General features: G+C 54.9%; 1 protein-coding gene across 3 annotated transcripts in view; it reads left to right on the top strand.

Annotated features, from left to right (window-relative positions):
- The window catches only part of RALGDS (ral guanine nucleotide dissociation stimulator), a 58,540-nt gene that overhangs the window by 3,535 nt on the left and 30,197 nt on the right, over window positions 1–24,808 (top strand). Inside the window, exon 1 of one of the 3 annotated variants that reach the window (XM_027739599.2) lies at window positions 11,677–11,969. The exons of 1 other annotated variant lie outside the window; for it this stretch is intronic. In XM_027739599.2, the coding sequence (XP_027595400.2) occupies window positions 11,847–11,969 (123 nt within the window). In that variant the 5' untranslated portion in view covers window positions 11,677–11,846. Of the gene's footprint in view, window positions 1–11,676; window positions 11,970–21,810; window positions 21,838–24,808 lie in introns of those variants that run through there. One more of the 3 variants, XM_039388417.1, reaches the window with a different exon arrangement.

Here is a 24,808-nt window from a genome sequence, read left to right as displayed (position 1 = left end):
CCGAGCCCAGCAGGGCTGTGCAGCAGATGGCACTGTTGTTTTCCCTATGAGTTACTGCCATGGGTTTGCCTTCATCGGTGCTGAGAAGGGTCAGTGGTGATGGGAGCAGGGACATGGCAGGCGTCTGGCTCCCTGGGAAAGCCCAGCACGCCGAGCTGGGCTCCCCTGCGGGGAGCAGATCTGCTCAGCGGGGCTCACCCAGGAGGAGCCGTGCTTGGCTTCATGGTGATGAGTAACATGAGCCAGCTCCATCCTTGGAGATCTCAGGCTCAATCCCAAAGGCGCTGTGGGCCTGCTGTGAGACCTCAGCAAGGCCGTGTCAATCACCGCGTCCCTCCTATAAAAAGAAACCCCTGATCCACAGCTCCCTTTTGTGCTTGTTCCCACTGTCACCAGTCAACCCATCCCCCGGCACTCAGTAAACAACAGGCGAACGCGTGACCTTTCCATCAGCCCGGGGTGGCCGGGAGAGGTGCCTGTGCTGCTTTCCAGGCTGCCACATCGGCGCTGTCAGTGCCGGCACAGGAGCGTTCCCTCCGTGCCCGGGGCGGGTGTTGGACACGCCGTGTCCCTGCCCCGCTGGCTGGCACAGCGCCGGCGTTCAGGGGTGGCCGTGGCAGCTGCTGGCAGCTGTTTGGGTGCCTGAGCTGCCTCCCAAACAAACATCCCTCCTGCTCAGCCTGGGGCCGGCTGCCGCGGGATGCGCTGGCAGGGTGGGAGCCTCCAGATGTTAGCAGGTTTTCCTACTGGGATTGCCCCGAGTCCAGCCTGCGTGATCCTTGAGGATTTGCGTTTCAAGCCGCTTGATTTCTTGGGGACCTTTTGGCTCCCAAGGCACCCCGGGTGTGCCTGTGTGCTCGCCCTCGGCCACCCAGAGCTCTGGGCCGGGTCCCTGCGGGGCGTCTCTGTGGATATTCTCTTTCTCCGCTGATATTCCCCAACATTGCGAGTTTTGGCTGCGGGTCAAAGACAATGTTTGTAGACATGAGCTGACGTCAAAGGCGGCTTGGTGGTGGCGTGCTGGGGGATCACAGAGTTTCCGCTCCCTCGAGGCCCCGGGAGCACAGCGGGAGTTCATTCTCTGCAAAGATTTCCAGCCTCCCAGTGCCCCCGGGTTTGCTGGGCTGTGCTCTGCTGTGGCCCCACGGGCTCCTGCCTCCTGTGCTTGGGGCGGGTGAACCTCACGTGCTCCCTGGAGAAGGTGTAGCTGCAATCCAATGTCCTTCACCACCCTGCCTGGAGAGGATTTCCAAGACGGGGGAAGGAAAGGGTGCAGCGGTGCCCTGGTGGGTTAGTGAGGGTGGAGAAGCCCTTCCTTGGTCTGTCCTGCTTTGTGTAGGATTTGGAGAAAATCAGAAGCTTTAGATGTGACATCAGAGCTCTGGGATGTCAAAATATCCCAGGTAAGGTCCTGCACTTCCCTTTGGGCTCTAGAAAAGAAAGGTGATAAAACGAGTGAGGTGTGGTGCAGACATTGACTGCTGTGGGCTGGACAGTGCTGTTAGAGGGGATCACTGGTGATGGGAGAAGCACTCCTGGCGTCCTGGAGGGGTCGTGCAGCTGGGATGCTGGTTACTGGCACAGCTTAGGGGTGATGCTCTGCCTGGGATTCGGGATGTGGCCGTGTGAACCTGCTCCCAGCCTCCCCGACAGTGCGTGCAGGCCGATCACACCCTGCGAGCCGTGTCTGCCTTGCACCCTCGCGGGTTCCTGGGGACATCCGCCGATCCTTTTTATCTTTCCTCCTCCGTGCGGTCCCAGTCTGTTTCCCACTCCCTGCCTGCCCTGAGGGCAGGAAGCAAACACTTCAGGGGCCGTGTTCAGCACCGAAGGAACCCTTGCACGGGATGGGGGGGATGGGGAGGTCGAGGTCGTTCCGCAGCGCAGCCCCTTTGAAATCCTCACAGCCGCCCTGCCCGGCTCTTTTGGCCCCGCTGGCTCCATCCCACAGCGGATTTCCCACCGTGTGTTTCCTGTCTGTCCCTGTCTTCGGTGTCCCCTGCGGACACGGCTCTTCACCTCCCTGGGGAGGAGAGGCCACTGGTGTGATAAACAACGACAGGTCAGGGTGGTGTGGAAAGGTCCAGGGCAGGCGGAAACACCCTGGTCAGGGTGGCTGCTGCTGCGTGTCCCGCTCCAATTTACACGGAATGGGAATACAGCCGGCCCTTGGCTGCTTTGAGCCCCTCTCCAAGGAGGTTGGGCAGCCCCGGGGGAGAGCCAGCAGTGGAGTCTGCTGGGAGGGGATGGAGGAGGCTTCCCACGGTGGTGGTGGTTGAGGTGCACAAAAGCATTGGCTGTGCAGGCCTAGAAAGCAGCTGCTGCTGTGGGGTGTCTGTGGGGCAGATCTGGTGGGTGCCCCCTGGGAGAGGGCAGCTGGTCCAGGGCAGGAGCAGCTGAGGGATGGGGCTGCCTGTGCGGAGGCTGGAAGAGCAGGGCTGGGTGTCCTTTCTTTATCATCATCATCATCATTATTACTATATTTCAATTATTAAAATATTTGTATCTCAACCCACGAGGGTGTTTTCCCTGGGAGAAGCCCCACACTGGCTGCCCCATGCCCAGCCAAGAGGAGCACAAGTCTCCTCCTCCTACAAACACTGAGGGCTTGTGGTTGTTTAAGGGCCCTGTTTTTCTTGGCAGAGGTTGAAAGTCCCAGCAGGCTTCAAACCCTCCCGTTCAGCATTTCCATGGTGATGGGAAGGCTCTTCTGGTGGCTGTGCCATCCTCAGTGCCACCAAAATAATGAGGCTGGTCAAGTGCTGTGCCTCGGTGGGGTGGGTTTGGAAGCCACAGCCTGTGGTCCCTGTCCCACTGGGGGGGGGTTTGGACACTCTCCTTCCCCAGTGCTCGTGGAGGGCAGTTTATTTTGCCTTCAGTGAGATAAGCACTAAAAGAGGAAGGGTTTTGTTTAGGAGACCATGCCCAGACTCCTGGACCGTGTGGTACTGGTGGCATCGTGTCCCCTGACAGAGAGCCCGTCCTGTGCTTCCACATCCAAAACCCATCATGGAAAAGATGAGGCCTGGCAATTTGCAAAGCTGTGCGAATAGCAATAATTAAAGGGAAAGGAAGGGGAGATGAGTGATGGACGCTCCCGCAGTCTGGGGAAGGTGCGTCCCCGCTGGTGGAGAGGCGTTTATCTCCCTCCTGCTGCAGCGCGGACCCTCCTCCTCAGGCGAACCGCTGCGGATATCCCCACCTGCCGTCGGGAGGGAATGTGCGCCCGGAGGGATTTTAGTCTGACGAGGTATCAGCCAGGCATCCATCCATATTTTGCCCCGTGGCACAGCCCCTGCTGTGCACTTGGTGGGAGGTCTGGCCACAGGACCCGCCGCTTCTCCTGTTTTTCTCCTCCTCGGAGCTCACCAGAGTGTGGAGGCTTCTCACCCTCGTGTGGAAGTGCAGCATGGCTCTGGGTACCTGGGACTGGGTCGGCAATTGAGATTTTACATCTTCTGCAAGCTTGGTTTATGGTTTCCCCCCCCCTGCACTGGCTATCGTTGCTAACTAGCAGGGAGGGATGCACTCTTGAAACGTTTTGCAAATAGATGATGAAATGTATCCTTTCTCCTTAGAAAGCTGCAAGGAAATTCACATTCTCCCACGAAATGTTTATATATTTTGGCCAAAGCTGTGTATCTTTTGCTGTCAAACATCTCTAAGTAGGGCCAGGTGCAATAATATTTGTGAACATTTCAGGGGCCAACTCCTGCCAGTTTGCCTGTGTGGGCACCATGTCCCTGTGCAAGCCCTCCTGGCTCAGTGACCTGTGTTTCATGGTGGGATCCAAGTTGTCGTTGTGGTGGCCACCACTGACCCTGCACTGGCCACTCTGGGTGTCACAGCCCTGCTTTTGGGGAACTCATCCAGCACCTACCAGGGCTGGGCGCTGCTCTGGGTGGTTCTGACTGCTTACACAAGTCCCCTTTGCACTGTTCCCTGTGCTGCTTTGAAAGGGTGTTTAGTTAATAGGATTATAAAGCTTTCCTGTCGTTAGGCAACGGAAATCAATGGTGGGCCCCCGGGAATGAGCTTCATCCGATTTGCAGCACAGGCACCACAGGGCTGTGCAGGGTGTGCGGCCAGAGATGGCTCTGGGCTGGGGGGGGATGTGCTGCCCCCTGTGCTGAGTGCCAGGCTGGGAGGGGGGCTCCTGAAAATAAAGAAAAAAAGGATATAAAGCTATTGGAGAGCATCCAAAGAAGGGCCATGGAAATGGTAAAGGGGCTGTATGAGGAGCGGCTGAGGTCACTGGGGTTTTTGACTGGAGAAAAGGAGACTGAATTTGGGGGGGGGGGTCTTGGTGGCTTGGCCTGAAAGCTGAGAGCAGGGACTGCTCTGCAGTGCCTGGGGGGCTTCGCTCTCCCCTCTGCTGTGAGAAAGCATCTGGAAAGAGCAGGTTGGTAGGATGGGCTCATTAATCTGTGCAGCAGCAAAGCGAGCTCACAACTGCCATCTCCAAAATGCAGCAGGCTCCCAGCCCCCTCCGTGGTGAGCTGCACAGGGGCCAGGCCTGGGAAAGCCAAGGTCCAGCCTCAGCCCCCAGGAGGTCAGGGAAGGGCCTCTGTGCTCTCTGGACTGTGTCCACCAGAGCTGACTGCCTTGGGGTCTGCTCAGTCCCACCACACCTTGTCCTTCCCCTCCTCCCCCTCCCTCAGGGGATTCCAGTCTGGAATGCCTCTCCCTCTCTGATCCAGGGCCGTGCCTCTTGGGAGAGCTCTGCACGAGGCATTGACTCCCCCTGCAGCCGAGGGAACAACGTGGAACCTTTCGCTGTTGGAATGGGAGGGTGGGGAGCAGCTGGATGGGAGCCCTGAAGGAAACTTCAGGAAAATCAACCTGCTGCAGGAATCTGGCCGTGCAACAAGTGTTTCCCATGTCCTTGGCTATCACAGGCTGGTGCAGAGGGGACTGCCCGTGGTGGAGACTTCTTTAAACCCCTGCAAAACAGGCGTGAAGAGGGAGGACTGGGAGAGCCTTTGGCTCAGGGTGTAGGGCTGGAAGCCTCCAGGCTGCCAGAGCTGTGTCTGTTATCTCTCTATCCCGCAGTTTGTTGTCTGCCAAGTGACACAGAGCAGTGGTGTGGATCTGCAGATAACCTCTGGGCCGTGTGTAATGCAGGCTGAAGCCTGTGTGAGGAGCTGAGACGGTTTTAAACAGCACAATGAGAGCAGCTCTGAGGGCGGGGAGACTGGAACCTCCCCTTTTGGGTTTGTTTAAGCTTCAGCTAAGCCCTGGAAAACATGCTGAAGGGAACAGCCCTGCCCAGAGCTGGAGGCTTGGCCAAGTGGGTGAATTGGTGGATGCTCCATCTCTGGTGAACGCTCCAGACAGTGTGTTGTGCTTTCCACCGTGTCTGCATGGCCCTGGTTGTCTGCAGACATGTGCCCAGAGAGATGCCCAGGCCTTGCTGCCAGTCTGGCCTCGCCACAGACGGGCTGCTGCTCTGGCCTGTTGGCAGGTGGAATAAATCCCTGCAGGAAAAGTGCAATTGGTAACAGCAGGGATTGTCATGGCTTGCTAATACCCTCAACTTTCCATTCCCCCCGGCATCTTTCTCTTCTCCAGCAAAGATGTTTGCAGTGGGAAGCACTTGTTCGTGCTGCTGAGCTGGTGTGGGGACAGCTGAGCCCTGTTGTGCCCTGTGCTGTGTCCTGCTGTGTCCTGTGCTGTGCCCACCTGGGTCCCAGCAGGGTGGCTGCACTGCCAGGGCACTGTTTGGAGCTGCCATAGAGGGGACAGGCTGTGCTGATGCTTGGGAGCTTATTCTTGTCCCCAGTCTTTCTTAAATCTTCCTGTGCTGCGGGCTCCCCTGATGGGCAGGTGTTTTGGGCGATGATGGGAATTTCCCTTGGGTTTGGAGCTGGCAGGGAATAGCGATGGGCATGTGGGAGTTTGTGGCAGCCTCCCACACCTGTGCAGCTCCAAAGCCTGCTGTGTCTGCCCGGGTTGGGAAGTGGGGCATCTAGGCATGAGTACAGTCATCCCAGCAATACATGCAGAAAACACGTGTGGGCCCTGTGCCAGGGGTTTCCTGGCGTCAGTGCCATGCCAGGGTCTCTCCAGCAGCACAGTGTGGCCCACGTGGGGTGGGGAGGCCATGGAGGTGTCATTAAAAGGGCTTAACCTAGTGGGAATTGGATTTGGGGTGAACCAAGAAGGGGGCTGTGGGAGCAGCTGTGGACTACAGGCAGTTATGTGGTGCTTGTTTTCCTTATTTCCTTCTTCCCTCCTGCAGAGTGGTGGAATGGGGGGCAGGAGGGAGTGGGGAGCCACTCAGGGTCAGGGGGTCCTTCCTCTACCCCATCTGATGGAATGGTCATGTCATGGTGGAATGGCAGGTCCCCTCCTAGGGCAGCTCTGCCCACCCGGGGCTCCCCACCCGTGGGCACCTGGGGGCTGCAGCAGTGCTGTCCCCAGCCCGGGCTCTGTCCCCACCTCCCGGGGGAGGCGGTTATGGAAAGTCAGTCAACTGTTGCCATGACAGCCCCGAGCACGGCTCCCTCCCGATCCTTACTCACCCTGACAGCTCCTTATCACCAGCTCCCGTGGGACTGATCTCAACAGGATAAAGCGTTTTCGGCAAGGGACGAGGCAGATGGATTGCAGGCAGCACGTCCCTTTTATCCTGCCAATGCAGGAAAACAGTGCTGGAAGCAGAAAGGAGGCATATGGGTACCTGATGGTCCCTTTCCTAGAGGGGAGAGGTGATCCTCATCTCCTTTGCAGCCCCACGAGCACCGCTGGTCCCCGTTGCTGCGGTGACAGTCTCCATGGAGACCAGCCCAGCACAGCCACATCCTGGGGACCACGGCAGGGGAGGCCATGGGGACATATCCCCATCCCCTCCTCACAGGAGACACACTGGCTCCCAGGGTACACTCTCAGCCCCCAGGGGAGCGTGAAAATTGAAATCCCTTAAGTGACAAATGCGTGGAGGAATCCCGAGAAAACTAATTGGTTTTCCCCCCACCCCTCCTTTAATGCTTGTTGGCTTTCACTCCGCACTGGTAATTGCTGCTCTGCACCTATTAAAAGGCCGTCTCATGCTTCACACGGGCTTGATTGTGAATTAATTTTGCATACGTATCTATTCTGGGAAGCATGGGAATTTATTCAGGATGCTGAATGCCAGACGGGCTTTCCAGAGGCGTGAGGTGCAGGGAGTGCTGCCGGGAGTGACTTGGAGGGAACGACAGCAGCTTCTTCGAGTACATGCCTAAAAACAAGGGTGCAGATTCAAATCAAATGGGATTTATTCTCACAACTAGTTTGGGACAAGAGAAATGGGTTTCAGATGGGATATACAGAAGCACACACGTGTGGAGATGCCAAAGTGCCTTTGGTTTTCACTGAGAAATAAATAAGTATCCTGCCTGCTCGTGGTCTCCTGGAAGTCCCACCAGGCATCCATCTCCATGTCTGTGCCTGTCCCCGCCTCTCTAAATCTACCTGTAGGCTTTCTGTAAATGCCAGATTTCTCCAGAGGCATGCTGTTGGGTTGGGATTTCCGTGGTTTTGAAACCAGGTTTCCTCTTTCTATTACTGAGAAATATCAAAGGGGAAGAGCTTTTGGGATTTTCCATTTGCCTTTTACTCTCATGCCACTTTCTTTCCTCTTTGCCTTTCTGTCAGCTTCACACATTGAAAATAAACCAGCTGGTTTTCTGTCATTCCTCTCAAGTACAGCACGCTGGTGCAGGATGCCATGATGTTTGGGCTTGTGCACAATACAGGGAGTTGCAATTTCCTTTTAAAAACAAACTGGCCATTGTTATTTCTAGGGAATTTCTTTAATTTTGTGGAAGCCTTTGATGCTTAACTGCATCAAGCACTAGAGTCAGCCTTCCTTAGCTGGGCCTTTGTGACTCACTTGGTGTAAGGAATGACCAATGTGATAGGAGAGGTTGGTCCCAGTTCCTGGAATGTTCACAGCATGGCAGGAATGCTGGATATCAAGATCCTCCTGTTTATGAGTTTGTCCCTGAAACCTGCATCCTGTGCAGAGGTTCAGTTCTGGTCCATCCTGGTGTGCTCAAAATGATGTGCTCGCAGGGTGGCAGAGGCTGTTTAGACCTTAAGGAATGGAGGCACTTCCCAGTGCAGGAGTCGGTCTCTCCCTGGGACAGCAGTAGAGCAGTTGGGAGCAGGATGCATCCGGCACAGGAATTGCAGTGTATTTGCCCTGCAGTTGCTCTGTTCCTGCCAAGACTGTTACTGGAAAACAGTATTTTCCCAGTAATGGTTGCTAAGCAGTGAGGTCTCATGATGGGCTTCATCTGCTCAGCTGGAGCTGCAGGAACAATAAAGCTCCAGTGCAAAATGAAGCGGGGAAGCATCAGTGGCTGTGCTGGGGCTTCCCTGTGTGCCAGAGGTACGGAGACACCAGGGGGAGGTTTCTCCTGCACCCCTTGCAGGGTTCCCCCACTCCTTGGGCTGGCACAGGCAGCTGTGGGGCTCCAGAAGCTCCCTGTGCCTGGGGGGATGGCTCTCTGTTATCCATGCAGTGGGATGGTTAAGGTGCTCGGCTGCTGTTGCCGGAGGATCTGGGATCATAGCACGGTTTCCACTCATGGCAGCCAGACTGGAGGAGCAGTAGGATGAGGCTGTCATTTAAAGATCTGCGTAGGATCACCCTGTCTGGGCTGGTTTGATGTCAGGGGATTCTTTGCTTTGTGCTTCTGCTGCAGATCTCCCAAGGGGAATTTGTTCAAAGCCACTTTGCCGGTTTCTGCTGAAGGACCGTTAACGTGACTGGGGAAGGTGTCTGGGGACACTGGTGGGTGGACATGCACGAGCTGGCCCTGGGAGAGGAGGGGAAGGTTTCACACTATTTCTGGGACCGTGGAAATGCCCACAACATCTGGCTGGTTAGCTTTGACCAGAGCGTTCCGTGCACAGCAGCTCCCATGTGCCATTCTGTTTGGTTTGACCTGGTTCTCTGGAGCATCTCTTCTTTTGTCCAACCTCTTCTGCTGCTGCCCTGCCCAGTGTCTCTTCTTGGAGACACTACACTTGGAAGGACTCTACACTTGGGGTTTTGTTCTCCTTTGCAGTCTGCCTGTGTGGTTTGTGACTTTCTCCAGGAGGATTGTCCCTCTGGCATCTTTCTGGCTGCCTGGTGTGAGGTCATTGGGCTCTGGGGACCAGCAGAGCAGACTGAGCCCCTGCCAGAAGTGTGTGCTCTGAGGTAGCAACCTCTCTCTCTATCCCTTGATGTTACCATGAAGTCCAGGGGAGTCCTGCAGACCTGGGCACCAGCAGATGATGGGACTCCTACACCTCCACACCACCTCTGCAGAGATTCCCGTTCCCATGGGACAGGTTAACTGCTGAGCAGAATGATGAATGGGTTCCTGGGAATGGTAGCCCTTGTAGACTGGCATTTGAGTGTGAAATCTGCGTCAGGATGTTGGTACAGCCACTTAGGCTCGTTGGAAGCTGCAATCCCAGCTGGCCAAGCCCAGCTTGTTACTGGAAAGCTGTTGTTGGAAAGCCAAGCTCTGCTGACCAGTTGTTGCAGGCGGGTGAGTAACCTGAGCTGGGGCTGAAGCACAGGTTTGAATCACCTTTCCTGGAACCAGAGCTGTGGGTTCTGCCCGTGCTGGGGCCAGGTTTTGTTGCTGGTGACAGCACTGTGAAATGTGGGACCGTCCTCCATGGGAATGCACATTGTATTGAGTCACCAAGGCATCATGTACGGACAGGGACAGAGACTGGCTGTGCCAGGGTGTTTCCTGGCCTGTGCCACTACCTCTCTGCCATAGAAAGAGTTGCCAAAATGCTGTCAGCCAGAAGCTGGGAGATGGCCCTGGATATTTTTCCTTGTCCACGTGCTTTGGCTGTAACCTCCCCTCTCTCCTCCCCTGCAAAGCCGTTCCTGGGGCCACTGCAGTGCTGCCCCGTTGTCCTTGCTGCTGCTCGTCTCAGCCCCATGGTGGTTGAAAAATCTTGTCTAATTTCTAGTTAAAAATTTATGGTGTGTTTATCCCAACCTGGTCTTGTTCCAGGCTTGCCCATTAGTTCCCGTTCCCGCAGCCTGTAAGGGCTGGTTTTCTCCCCCTTGTGTTGAGAAAATGACGGTCTGGAACCGGCTGTCCCACACTCTGCCCTGGTGTGCTGGGAAGGTGCCCAGCTCTGATTGTGGGCAGCACGAAGGGTCTGTGTGTGTGTGTGAGACCCCTCTAACCCCGCTGTCTCGGCCAGCTCTGGCTCCTGTGTGAGTGAGTCAGCCCAGCGCTGGCCGGGCGCAGAGCGGGGCTGCCAAGCCCAGCTTACCTAATGCCGCAGGAATGCCTGGCTCAGCGGGGCTCCTTGGCTCTGCTCCGAAACCCAGGCCTGCTGCAAGCCGGGTTTGTGGCCTCAGGCAGTGACTGGGTTTGGGAAAGCCGGGAAAGAGCTGCACCGTCCCTGACCTATGGCAAGAGACTCCCCAAAGTGGGACCCACTGCAGCCTGCAGTGGAAAACCACATAAAAATACCTGCCTGGAGCAGGGTCTGTTCGCCCTATTTATGTCATCCCTGCTGGGCCCAGCATGAAGGGCAGATGGAAGGTCATAAACTCCTGTTTGTTTGAGGGCAATGGGGACTTTTAATTGGCATTTTACAAACTCCTCCTTTGGGTACACGGGTAGTCCCAGTGACTCCCCTTGCTGGGTGTGAATCGATGAACCCACCAAACTGCTTCTCTGCTGCTGCCCTTCCCGGGGAGAGACACCCTGGGTGTTTCCCTCAGTCACTGAGCCCGGTCTCTGCAGCTGGTGAGGGTGAGGTGATGGCTCACGGGCTTGGCCCCAGGTTTACTCTTGTTTGTGAGAGCAATAACATCTGTGTGATAGGTGTTTGTAAGTGATACACGTGTTGCTCCGTGTTGAGACCCTCATCCTACCTCTGCCATTGGTGCAAATTCTATAGGACAATGCTCTTCATAGCAAACCTGTCTCATTGTGTGCCATATTCCCTTTAGCAAAGCTCTGGTTTGGATTCTCAGGCTCTCTGGTGGGAAAGGCCACGCTCACCTGGGTGAAACTTTCCACGCAGAATTGTCCTACAAACAAAGCCATCACCAACAGTCACTGTCTTTTAGTGCCACACTGCATTTTCAGTGCCATAAGGTTCCCAAGCACTCTCTGGATGTGAATTATTTAAGCCTCACTCTGGTCCTTGGAGTACAAGAAGGCGTTGAGCTGAAACTGCCTCTGACAATGGAAAGCAGGAATGGGAGAAGAGAAGGAAAGAAAAGGGGAGGCTCCAGCTCTGGCCATTCATGCTCTCTGTCTCACACCCTCTCATCCTTCCAGCTCTGCTTGTTTGCCTGTCACAACAGCCAGAGGGAAATGCTGCAACTGCTGCAGACACAGTTTGATCATAATCAGAAATCAACAGCAGGCAGGACGGACCTGTTGTGTCTCGGAGACAATGCGCGGGGTTTGCGAGTGCCACGCATGTAGATGAGGCTGGAAAACCCCACGCCAGTGCAAAGCAGCGGCCGGAGCCAGCGCCGGGGGTTGCCCTGAAGGGAAGGAGAAGCTGGGGGGGAAGGCAGAGTGCCGTGGTGTGCCCGCAAAGGGCTGCTTCCCCAGGCTGGGGAGCATCGGCGGCCGCACACCCGCACGCACACAGGCGCACTCGCTCACACACGCGCACACACAGCCTCCCGGTGCAGCTCCTCGCAGCTCTTTGATTCGCGAGGAAGGAAATAAGACCTCTTAGAGCGGCAGAAGCAGCAGCTGTTGGCAAGATGTGCTGACAAAAATCGGGCAGGGAGAGAGATCTCCAATCGGCTTCGCCGCCTGGGCTGGACCCGCTCCCTGGGAGAGGAGCGGCGGAGGAGAGAGAGAAGAATGAGCAGCCCCTCCATCCCCGGGAAGATGGAGGCAAAACCTTTGTTCAACGTGCAGAAGGCTCTGGTGCAGCCTGTGCAGATGTGCATGTTGGATATCCCCCTGAGCGTGCAGGATGATGATGTAAGTAGAAGGCAACTGAGCCGCCAGCCCGTGCTCGGCTCCGGGGACAGGGTGGGTGTGCAAGGGCAGAGAGGTGCTGTGACCCCACCCCGGCACTGTCCGGGGGTGGTGAACTTCTGGTGAAGTTAAAGATGCCAAGAGCTGGCACCGCCTCCAGATGTGACTGTTTCCTCTCTGAAGCGGTGTGTTTTGGAGGCAGACTGTGGCACAAATTCAGGGCACCAGAACGAAAGGAAGGGTTTGGGAGGGAGGGAAAGCCCTTCTGTATGGAATAAGACTCGTGTTGTAGCTCGATGCAAAAGGGAGTGTTTGCTGCGTGTCCTGGCTCTGCTTCCCTGGACTGTGGAATGATGGGTGTGAAAACCTGGGAGGCAGCAATCGGCTGCAGAGCTCAGCTCTGCCTCCACACACCTCGGTGGCTGCCCTGCCTGGTGTCACCGTCCCTGGGCATCGCTCCTGCCCTCTCCCTCTGCTGCAGCTGCAGCCAAGCACAGGGTTTGGTCCACGATGCAAAAATTGGTGCTGGTTGCAGCACTGAGGCAGAGGTTTCCCGATGTGGGTCAGAGGATTCCTGCTGAGGGCTCCTCTTGTCACCTTAACCTGCCCCTCACAGAAATACACCGCGGATCCGTGTCAGGAAGGATAAAGCCACTGAAGAACCCAAAATAGGGGCAATGCTTTGCGGAGCTGGTGGGTGGTGAGTGGTCAGTGTCCCACCTGTGTGAGGGGTTTGGGTGTGATCCCGGTGCTGTTAAAATTTGAGGCAAAACTTCCTTTGATTTTGGAGCAGGGAAAGCCCATGCTCTTGCTGTGTGTGCTCAGGGTGTGTAGTGTCACTGCAGGAGCCTTAAATCTGGATTTTCTCGGTGGCCATCCATTGATCTGTCACAGTTACTGTTGCCTTCTCTTCAGCATTATCTTTGTGCTTACAGGGGTGAAATGACAGCACAGAAACGAGCCCGCTTCCCGGGGAGGAGGGAGGTCTCTCCTGCAGGGCGGTGTGTTGGATCCCGGCAGGGGTGGGGAGCCCCAGCTCAGCCACCTGCAAATGTCTCTGCAGGGACAGGGGACTTGCAGGGAGCCTCCTATATTTAGAAACACCCCGGGGGCTTTGCCAGGATCCATTGCTGCACTAAGGAGGATACCTGTGAGGGCCACTGCAGAGCGGGTGGGTGTGCCGGGGGTGGGCAGCGCAGGTACCTCCTGCAGCCTGTGCGGGAAGAAGGGAGGGCAGCCGGGCGCTGGCAGGTGGCTGGAGCACGGGATGAAGCGGGTGAACCAGTGGCTGAATGCTTTATTCTCCTTTAGCTTGATTTCTAAGCAGCAGATTTCTCAGGGCTTACGCCAGCCACTATCCGTTCCTGCTCAGCTGTGCAATCTGGTGCTGGATTTCCCTGCGGCCCCTGGTGCAGCGCGGGGGATCCTCAGGGTTTGCCCGACACAGGTGGAGGCTTCCCTGCTTCCTTCCCTGTGCTGGAGACCTGGGCATCATCTGGGACCGGGCACAGGGAATGCCCCGGCCTGGGTCACTTAGGGACCTCTGTATGCTTATGGTGTTCCTGGATTTTTTGTAGAAAAGAAAAATATTTTTTAAGGAGGTTGTGCAATGTGTTAGTGCTGGTTGGTTTTTATTTTTTTAATTTGGTGTGCTTGGGTTTTTAGCAATACCTACTAACCCTGTGGTGGCTTCTGGGTGACAGCCAGTCTGGGAGTTGTGTTACATTGAGACACCAGTCAGTAACTGGCACATCAGGGTGTCCCCAGCCCTCAGGTCATCACTGGGGCGTTAGAGCAGGACAGAAAAGGTTAGTGCTTTCCTGTGGAAACTCAAACTGCCAGGAGGTCAGACTGGGAGTTGGTCTCCAACATCCCCATTTTCACGTTTCCCAGCCACGGTCACCTCTCCCAGCTCTAGGTCCACTGGTGCTTTCACCACCTGCCCTCTCCTGCCTTGGGCAGAGCAGGATGAGACCCCAGGGGCGAGCGCTGGCTGGCAGCACTGGTGAGCAGGAGGTGGGTCAGGGACTGCTCTGCTTTTCCATGCTCACACACCACTGCTTGGAGGCTCCATTTTCCATTCCTGGAAAGCGGGGGCACAGCGGGTCCCACACCCCTGTGGAGCTGCCGGCTCCGTCTGCTGCGACACACAGGCCGGTGGGGAAGTGCTGAGGGGAAATCCTGAGTGGCATTTCTGTCTGTGGGGTGATGGGGAAACTCCTCTTTCACAGCTGAAAGATTCCCCCAGCCAGGCAGGGTTTGGTGTCTCACACCCACCCCCGTGTGCAGGTCCCTGCTCATCTCCCTGCTGTCTCGTCCCCAGGCTGCGTGGGCAGGGGGGAGGGAGCCGTGCTGGCACTTCCCCCTCTATTTTAGGATTTTCAGGCTCATTAATTTTCTTTCTTCTTGGAGATTGTGCAAGCAGGTTGGGAAAAGTTTGGGGGCTGCATTTCCTGGGGCTCTTGTGCAGGATCCTGTCCATCAGTCTCCATCAGCAGTGGGACCATAGCTGTGGGAAGGCCTGGCTTGAGAACTGGGCTTTCCTAGTGCTGCACATTCATTCACTGAGCACACAGCTGACCCATCTCAGGCTGGATCCCCAGTGGAACACGGCTTTGGTGTCAGAAAGGAGCAAGGGTGCCAGGCAAAGCCCAGGTTGGGACACCCCAAAAGACATGAGCCTCTGGCTCAAGCCTGTTCTCCCAGAACAGCAACTTTGTTGGGTCAACATCTCATATTCCTGTTATTCAGGAAAACTGCTCTGCCCCAACAATGGACTGGGGCTCCTTTGGGGAATATTTCACCAGCTGGCAGTGGAGCACTGGAGGTGATGGAGAGACATGGGGTGCTCATGCCCGTGTTCAGTGGGTGCCCATCAGGAAGGGGGACATATCCCTCAGGCTACTCCCAATGGTGCATGTCGGGCAGAGGACACATTGTTTCTGTGTCCCTTGCCGCCTTTCCAAGGGGCTGTCAATCCTCCCTTTCATAATTCAGCCACAGCAGTTGCAAAATGGCCCAGGCTGCCTCTCTTGCTATTACGGGGAGGGATTTCCAAAGGTTTGCTAATAAAAGAGCAACAGTTTCTATATCTGGGAGATGGGGAAATCAATGAACAGACTGTTGCAAGTGATATAACGGTTTCTTGTGGCATCTCAGACAGTTCCCCACTATGATGGAGCTTTATGGCACGTTGTTTGTCAGCTTAATTGGCAATATCCACTCCCTGCCAGTGGGAGCCCGCAGGGCTGGGAGGGACTGATGTCCCGCAGCGGTGGGATGCTGCTGCCCAGTCCCTGTGCATCCCTCCTGCCTGGTGAGTTGGTTGTGCATCTCAGGGCATCCCAGGCTGATTCCAAGCAGCTGACCCAGCCCTGTGTCATGATGAAAACCACTGGGAAATCCCCCCTTGTTGCAATGTCCAGCAAATGGCAGCACAGCCGTGGTCTCTCCCAGCACTGCTGTCTCCGACTTGGACACTTAATGCAGCTCTACAGAGTGAGAAGAAAAGAGAAATGATCGTGGGAAGATCTCAGTATCCTGCTTGGGCACTTGCATCCTCCAGAGCCTGTCCTGGCGGTCTCCCCATCTTTGCCTCTGTCCTTTTTCCTCTGTGATGTCCCAAGAAGTGCAGTCGGTTTGACTTCAAAGTGGTTAGCAAATATTTTCCACTCCAGCGAGCTAATTAGTTAAATTACATTTCACATGCTAATTTATTCCTCTAATATTATTTTTTTTTTCCCCAGCATATTGAAATACAGGAGAAGATAAAAGCTTGGTTTGACCTCAGAGCCAGGCTCGGAGGAGCTGGCGATGGGAACAAACGATTAGTTCCCAGGTTTGCTGTGGCACAGGCTTATTCCCTGCTGCATTTGAGACCTCGTTCGGTTGAGCTTTAAGTGTCTTAGCTGATTGCAGCCCAGGTATCCTGGGTGAAACGTTTTCCTCTGGCACACAGAAGAACTTTCAGATCAGCAGTAATGAGCTACTAATTTCCAGCTTCATTGTTCCTGTTTGCAGCACCGGTATCACCTTGGAGTGCTGCGTAAATAACTAATTAATCCTTGCGGGAGTGGGTGGGAATGGTGTTACTTCCCGTGCACCAAGGAGTGAAGGGCTGTGCTTGTTGGATCCCGAGGGATCCAGCTGGCACTCGAGGGTCGTGTCCTGCAGCAGGGATGGTCCACAGCACTGTGAAGGGGCTGGAATGCACCTTCCTTGGGAAGCTTGGGAGGCTGAATCCTGGTGGCTGGGAGGGAGGTGCTTCTCACATGCTGGGTCAGGGGGGCTCAGCTCCCCCCTGGGAGCTGCATGTGGGTCACAACTGCAGCGGTGCCCGTGGCCACGGTGTGAGCTGGGGTCAAAGCCTCTTGTCCTGCTGTGGGACTGGGCTGGGGCAGAGCCACTCGCCATCTCCTGCAGCCTGACTGGGAAGGCTTTAACTGGGAGTCAAGTGGCTCAAACTGGGAGTCAAGAGGGGCCAGGGAGTCGGTGCTGGTGTCAGTCCCAGGTTGAAGCCTGAGGTGAAATGACAGTGCTGCCAACGGGCCGGGCCGAGAATCAAACTTGTATCAAAGGCTGTTTCTTTTCCACTGCCTGTGTAGGGTAGATGTTATCAAGAGGGAGGAGCTAAAAATGAGCACTAGGACCGTTTCCTGACCACAGTTGCAGTCAAAAACAACAAATCCCTCCATCCCTGCCCCTGGCCAAACTTTCCTTTCCCCTCCGGCGAATCGTCACTCAGTTTCTTTGGAGAAAACTAAAAACTATGGGAAAAGAATTCCAGGTAGAATTCTCATCTGCAAGGGCAGTAAGGGAATAATTGGGTGAGATGCCTGAACCATTTCGCTGGCTGGAAAGGGATGTGGGAAAGGGTCACTGGTTGCTGCTGTGTTTGGGTCACTGGTACTAAAGCATCTGGAGCCTTCACCTCTTCATGTGCCTGTGTTCATCTGAACAAACAAGTGAAACACAGCCAGGGGAGTGCCAGGCCAGTAATATCAGGGTTACTGCAAATAAGCAGTTAGCAGGACAGTGTTGATGCAGTCATGCAGACGAGGGTTGCCAAAGTGGAATGAAAACCCAGACCCTGATGCAGCACCCTGGGGTACAGCCTGCCTTGGGGCTCATCCTGCCCGAGGGTTTGTCATCATAGCCTGAGCACTATCGCCTCTGAGACATCCTATTTGCAGATTTTGGGACGTGTGGTGTTCACCAGGCCTCTGTGCCTGGCCCATTCACAGCTAGCAGATCAGGCTTGGCCACGCCAGTGGATCTCTGGTGGCTGCCTCGCCTGTGCCACAGCTCCCTGTGCTTTCCAACACTTTACCAGTGCTCCACTGCCACAGGGGCTGGAATTGTCCGACCAACTCTTCCTGCTGCCCCGATGGAGTTACTGCTAATTAAAGCAGTGCTAATTCTCCGTTTATTGCAAGTGCAGAAGGAGCCAATGTTTCCAGTAATTGTTCCATCAATCTACTTTGAATATCTTTTTATAAGTGGCCTGGCTGGAGCTGTACTTGCTAGTGCTCACTGCAGAGGAAATGAGGTGAAGTACCCAGTGCCACATCCCTGACTGGTGTACAGCAAGGTAAAGCCACTGATTTTGGTGGCATTATAGCCTATCTATAGCTAAGACCACGAACTGATGTTCAAGGTGACCTCCTAGAGCATTTCCCTGTTTCTTTGCTCCTCCGTCCCATCCTTCAGCACCAACTTCCCTGTCTGAAGTTTGAGGGCAACGTGAGAATTTGCTCCTCTTGCAGCTTTTACTCTGTAGATGTGTATCTCCAGGAGGCAGAGCCTCTGCCTCTTGCACTTTCCCTTTCTCAAGTGAAATGGGATCTCCTCTCTGCGCGTTCAGCTTTCTCGCTCTCTGCTCTCACTTTCCATCCTGACGGTGCCACGGGGACCCTGGAACTCGGCAGAGCATTTCTCCTGGCTGCGGGCACTGCCGAGGCAGCTGCACAGTCAGTCCTGGTGCCCATGAGCTGCTGGCAGTAGTTGGCTCCATCCCCACACCCCGGGGCTGGGCACCCCAACACGTGGTGGTTTGGGCGCAGAGCAGCTGCCTCCTGACAGTTTGATTCAATAAGGACCCGTCAGTGCAATTTGCTCTCATCTGTCACTGTGCATCAGGGCCCAGGGCAGTGCCTGCAGGAGCAGCTGTTGCAGGAGTGTGCTGTGAGTGCTGCCAGTGCTGCCCGGTGCCCACGTGTGCTCAAATAAGGCAAATCCCGGTTACTGGCTGGTTTGGCAGAGCACAGGCCATCCAAGGCGGGGTGTTCAGTGCCTGCTTGGGGTCTTTGCCAGAGCACAGGGACAATTTGGCCCTGGCTCTCCCACCCTCCCCAAGCAGAGGTGGTGAGTCAGTAGGTGTGGGTGTCTCCTGCCCGTGGTTCCATTCCTGCTCTGCACAGCCTCCCGTGCTGCATCCAGCCAGCAGTGGGGGGCTGGACCAGGGGCAAGGCTGTTATCAATACAGCCACTTGATTTGGAGTATGCCAGCTGCAAACAGAGGAGGGATGAAGGTTTTGCCCCATTTACAACCACAAATGTCACAACAGAGCACAGGTATAGCCCAGGGCATCTCCCATCCAGGGACTCCATCAGAGATGTCCCTATTTAATTACCCCACGTTCCAGCAGCCCAGAGCCCCGGGCTGTGCAGCAGCTGAGACAGCTGAGAGTGGCAGCACAGAAGCAGAGGTGTGCCTTGACATGCAGTGAAAGCCTCGAGCTGGACCCTGCCTGCCCTCGGATGTGGCTGCCACCGCAGAGGTGGGTGGCACCACTTCTTGCTGACACAAGCTGTGCCCTTGTGGTCCGTGGTGTTGCTGGAGCATCCTCCTGTCACACACAGTCGCTGCTCCTCGGCCAGCCCCGACGTGCCCCGGGGCTCTCGGCACCTCTTCAAAGCCAACACATGGCTCCAGCAGATCCCCCGCCCCTCGCAGCACGCCGGTGTCCCTGTGCATCAGAGAGCAACTTGCTTTTGTTTAAGCACTGCCAAGCACAGATGGGCACCGCTGCTGCATTCAGGTAGGGCTGGATTTAGCTGTGGGAGCTTCAAATAGTGCTAGGGAGCATCCCTGACAGGAGCCCTGTCCTGCAGCAGCTCGGTTTGGTCACTGTGCTGGCTGTTACATGCTGCTTAGGTGCAAATAGCGTCTGGTTTCAGTGGGACGTGCGAGGTGGTAAAACAGCCTGAGTGACAGGGGACAGCCAGATGCAGCTCGGTGTTGGCTCTGTCTGAGGTGAACCTGGAGTGCTTTAGTTGCATTGTTGTGGTATCAACGTTGCTGGAAAGATTGGCTCCCCTGCCCCAAGGAGATGGCTCTCCCCAGCTCCTCCTGGCTGCTCTGTTTGTTGACAATGCTGTACTGTAGCAGGCCGGGGGGCCTGGGGGTTCAGTTTCAGGTAGGGAAGAACGTGTGATATTTGGGGTTTTGACTCCCAGCTCTTGGAGTCGTGTGTGTGGCATCACGCACAGGGTCTGGAAAGGGCAGCATGTGCCCCAGAGCACACCCTGGTATTGTGATTGATCCACAGCTTTCAGGCATCACCTCCATGACTGCTGGTCATGAGCAGCATCTCAGGTGCTTGTCTTCCTCTGTGCCTCTATGGCAAGGAATTTCCTCTGTCTTAACTTAAAATCCTGACTTTATGAATCCCAAGTTCTGTTCTCATCCAGAGGCTGATTTGTTGGTTTTCTTGGGTCATCTCTGTGCAGCCCCATGCAGGCATCTCCTCAGCCCCGTGTCCTCGCTCCTCTTCTGGCTTCTCTGGGCTCGTGCTGGGGCTGCAGCAGCACTTAGCAGCAGGACATCAGGTCTTTGCTCCCTCTGGCAGCCCGGGAGTGGGGAATCCCCGATCCCATCCTGCTGACAGCTGCCACCTGCCTTTTTAATTTGGGTCCTGAGCTCCAGGGGACAGCCAGCAGGATCAGGCCCTTCACTCAGAGGTGTTGAGTAGCTGTTTGGGATGAGTTGTGTGACAGTCTTGGTAGCATCTGGCTGTGATGGTGGTGACAGGGAAACAAATGCAAGAGCAACACCCCAGTAACACTGGCGACCCGAGGTGAGGGGACTTGTTCTCCCGCCTGCCAGGAAAGCAGCACCCAAAAATCCCCCTTAATAGCCCCCTTTCTGTTCATCCTTTTCTTCTCCCTTTAGGTTCCTCCGTGCATTGCTCTGAGAGTCTGGGGTTTTTCGTTCATCACAGTGCCCTCCCCAGCACTTCTACTTCCCATACTGGAAACTAAGCACAAGTTAGAAACTGCAACCAAGTGAGGAAGGAGGGGAAATGTGGTTTGTGGTGCCAGAGCCTGGGCTGACCGAGCAGAGCAGCTGGGAGGCACGTCTGGGGGCTCTGGGGAGATGTGCTGGGGGCAGCAGGAGGCAGGATGGGGCAGCTGTTGCAGAGATGTGGGGTCTGGCAGCATCGTGGTCGTGGGTTGGGGAGCCCCTGGCCTGGGGTTCCCGCCTGGGCAGCCCTGGAACTGACTGGAGGCAGGAAATGGAGACTAATCCCTCCCCACCCTGCTGTGTGCAGAGCAAGAGGGAATGAAAAGCAGCTGAAAATCCCGGATTTCCCTTTCTATTTGGCGGGAGGGATGCGGGAAGCGCAAGGGAGGAGGCAGACGAGCCAAGTGGCTGCAGCTCCACCTTTTCCCAGCGCTCAGGGCTCGATGCCTCTGCACTCACCGGGGCGAACTGGTCCTCCCAGCCCTCCTCCCCGGTTATTTCGGGGTCAGTCTCCACGTGTCACAGACCTGGCTGCTGCTGACAGCCCAGCTGGTCGCAGCATGGCCCAAACTCCATCCGAGACCTACAACAAACCTCCGTTTCCAGGGGCCCTCAGGTGCCAACCGTGCCCCCTGCCCACCCTCTCACTGCCAGGCCGCTCAGGAGGGAGCTTTGCAAAAGGCAGGGGGTGAATCTCCACCGAGGCCAGGGTGAGGAGGGGGAAAGGGAAGCTCCCCGGGGGTTTGGCTGTTGCAAAAGGGTGACTCAGTGCGTGCCCCGGCTGGCGTGGCACCGACGTGCCGCCGTGTTACGCGCCCGTGTGTAATGGAAACCCTGACACGGCTCCTCACCCGCCTGCTGTGAGTGGCAGTGGGTAATTAACCACTGGTACAGGCCTAATGTTCCCTGCTGAGATTAAAAAAATGATGCAGGGGATGGATTGATCAGCCCGTGAGTTCTGTGCCGTGGGAGAGGCTCCTCGGGGGCAGGATGGGGCCTCACTGCTGCAGAAGGTCTGGCTGAAGCGGGATGAGACCCTCGGGGAGCAGCTCGTTTCACTGGCTGTCTGCTCCCTGACCCTCCTGCAAAAGCTCAGGTCATGTTTCCTCGCTGTTTTCCCTGCAATTAGGGGAGCCAGAAAATGCTTAAAATCTAATTTCCTACCAAAATAAGGCTAATGCTGCCACGGTGTCTGTCTGCCCGTGTCCTCTCTCCCCAGATGACTCCTGAACCCGCTGGCCTGCTTCACGCATTTGGCTGAGGGCTCGCAGATAATTAAGTCTGGGCAAGTATGATGAAATGAGATGGTTGAGAGGAGGAAAAGAATCTTGTAAATGCCCCAAAACATCTGTACCATGAGTTCATGTATTATTAGACACGAGAAAACCCACGTGGGAGATGCCTCTTACAAACACTTAACCACAAAAACATTTTCATTCTCAGTTCGTACATTTTTAGGCACCGAAAACGGTCTCGAGACACAAAACCAGAGGAAGCGACACGAGTAGTTTCAGTGCTCACGGGATGACCTTTTCATTTTAATGAAAACTGAAATCCTTCGGCACTCAACGTGATTCCCAGAGCCAAAGACTTGAAGGAAAAACAACATAAATCATGGGCTCGAAGGTAACAAGTTGGGAGGGTCGGCGGTGCTGTGGCTGGACTCAGTGTCACGGTGTGACTCAGTGGCACTCGACAAGTTTGTTGATATTCGTGCCACTGTAACCGAGGGATAAACCTGGCCCTCAGCCACCAGCATACAGTATTGTTTGGAAGAACACTGCTCCTCCTTGCCAAAAACCCACAACAAAAAGATTTGTGCTGGCCACGGAGAGAGGCCCTGGAATAACTTCCCCCACTAAAACAATGCGGAGCGGAAACCTTTTAAAGTGGTAATTACCAAAGGGAAAATAATTTTTTTTTTTTAAACATCCTTTGTCTGAGGGTCTAACAATACCTGGGAATACTAAAAGACTTTTCCAATTCTTAATTGACTTTTCAGCCATGTCACTGTTTGTTTCATCTCTGCAATACTCGGCTCAGGGCTGGGCAATGAAACTTTCCCTTTCCAGCTCCTGCCAGCCTCTTTTCCTGACTCTCACGTGGCCAACACCAGTAAGTGTGTGCTCAGGCTGTTAAAGCAGAATGTTTTCGTGTCCACTCACTGCGTCCCAGCCCAGCCCCAGAGGTGAATTTGGCCCAAAGGACTTGGCAGGGGCTGTGTGGTGTCAGCACCAGGGCGTGCTGGTCCAGCTGCTGGATGTCTCTCCTCCGGAGCTCCTCCTGCAGCTCCTCTCCCTCATCCCTGCGGCTGCTCCGGGCCCTCTGGCTCCTCTCCTGGCTGCTCACTTTCAATCACATCAGCTCTTCCCTCCGCTGGAGCCTGGCTCCAAGGTTTCACTCCTCACTTCAGATCAAGTCAGCTTTCCTGCAGCTTCGCCGGCGGCTTTCCGACGCGTCTGGGTTTTGATTTATGCTTTCCCTGATGTTTGTGCGGTCAAAGGAGATACAGGACCATTGTTGGAACAGCCTTTTCATATCCCCTCTTAAGGGGCTTTGTTCCTGTTTAACTGGGTTTCTTAGTTTAAGTAATCTCAGTTATTTATTTGTGTTATTAATGTTATGTGTGGAGGACACCTTGCTGTTGCTTCGCTTATTTCCAGGATCTGGCATTTAAATCTGTTCCACCATATTCCTATACTGGGATAACTCTTTGTAGTATGTGTAAATTTGTTCTCCTACCTGTAGCTCTTCAGATCAGCTCAGCACTGCAGCCCAGGGCCTTGCAGCCTGTTTGGCTCCATGTTTAAGCTGGCCTTTGGACATAATTTAATCTCGTGCAATGCATCAACTCCATATGCTTCTTCCCTGTGCTTGTGCTGAGGCATCACTTTTCTTCTGGACTTCTTAGCAGCTCTGTGGTACCATTCCCTCCCTTACCTGTGTCCAGACATGTCATTCCAGCAACAGGGGAATGAATGGTGCTGGTCAGGTTCGGGGAGCTGAGTCTGAGCGTGCTGGGGTGGTGACAGAGACACCAATCTCCATCCCTGTCCCCAAGGAGAACAAGCAGTGTGGGGTCAGAGCACGTCCCCAGGGATAACAGACGTGCTCAGTGATGCCCTGTATGTGCTGGCAGGAGCTGTCACCCAGGTAGAGAGCAGGGGGAAGCCTCCCCTCACCTTCTCCAGCCCAGGAAAGGAGCCAGCGGGGTGACAGCTGGAATAAAAGCTGACTTCCCACTCCCCTGCTGGAGCGTGGGACCTACAGGCTGGTCCAAGTTCCCTGTCTGTCTGGCACAGGTGAGGTGGGTGTACCTGTCACCTCCCTGCAGTAGCACAGCTCACCTGTGCCAGCCAGGGAAGGCACAGGTGAGAGCAGGGCTGGAACACGGGCTGGGGTGGGAGCTGGTGAGCAGGAACAGGCGCTCTGCCGAGCAAGGGTTCTTTCCTATCCACTGGGATTTCTCTGTGGATCAGTTGCCAGAGCCTCTTGTTTCTGCGATTCTCCTTTTACACGATTCAGCTGAACATGTCATTTTGGCTGGTTGTCATCAGTGGAAAAATGTACTGCCTGCCCTTGGGTGGGTTTTTGAAAGGCGAGCAGAGCCAGAACTTCGCTGTGTTCCTTATCCACCCAGGTGGTAGATGTGTGTTTCCAATATCTAATGAAATCTCACTATGTAATTTAACTTTTGTGATAGATGACAAAGGCTGGTTTGATTTCAGAAATGAGTTTCCCTTACCTTCCGGGGCTACACCCATTCCCATCTTTCCTTGCAAATTTTTGTGGCTTTGTAACCTTTCTCCTCTTTTCTACCGGTGATTTTTCTTTCCCTGACTGTTATGCAGAGGGCCCAAGCAAGCAGGGATGGAAATTACAATAACAGAGCACCTGGGAGGCTTGAACTCGTCACACACTGATTGCTAAGCAACACAGAAAAATGTTTTTCCTGTTTTTCTTTTGGTTACAAGCACCTTAGGTGGTATTTGTTAAAAGAGCTGACTGAAACATTCTGGCAGAAAGGTGATAGGGAGATAAAAGCTGCCTTTAAAGACCAACAGCTCAAGAAATAATAGTCTTTACCAGGGGAGCTCTGGTGTGTCTGCAGCGTGTCAGGCTTCAGCAGCTTAATGCCTGCTGAACTCTGCACTCCGGGGAGCGTCAGAGCCGGCGTGGAGGAGCACGTGGAAAGGGAAGAGTGTGACCCAGAGCTGCAGCTGCAGCTTCCTCTAAACGTGGGGATGGTCTGCAACAAAACTCACTGGGTATCTTGTGATCCTCTCGAAACAACGAGCTCAGGGTGAGCTTTGGTCCTTGCTTCCCTGCCTCCCCCTGCCAAAACACTGTAAGCACCACTGTCTCGGTGCTTTTCACAGCGTGGACCCTGTTGTCTTTGGCTTTCTGGGCATATTTTAATGTTAGTAGTTACATCTTGCCTTTTATTTTTCTGAGTACTTTCGTTTCACTGTAAATGCTGTGCCATGCCTTGCTGTGAAGGAATCTAGGTGCCTGCTCAAAGTGTGCTGTGGTCACTTCTTCCTGAGAAAGTGGCTTGGTCCCTACCCATGTTGGCCTTGTTCTGATGAGCTTTTAG

The sequence above is a fragment of the Pipra filicauda genome, unplaced genomic scaffold (genome assembly GCF_003945595.2).
Source record: "Pipra filicauda isolate LSUMZ 115617 unplaced genomic scaffold, ASM394559v2 scaffold121_size3267253_pilon, whole genome shotgun sequence".
Lineage (NCBI taxonomy): Eukaryota > Metazoa > Chordata > Aves > Passeriformes > Pipridae > Pipra > Pipra filicauda.
Note: the sequence above shows the minus strand (reverse complement) of the source record. Positions and strands in the feature narration are given on the sequence as shown.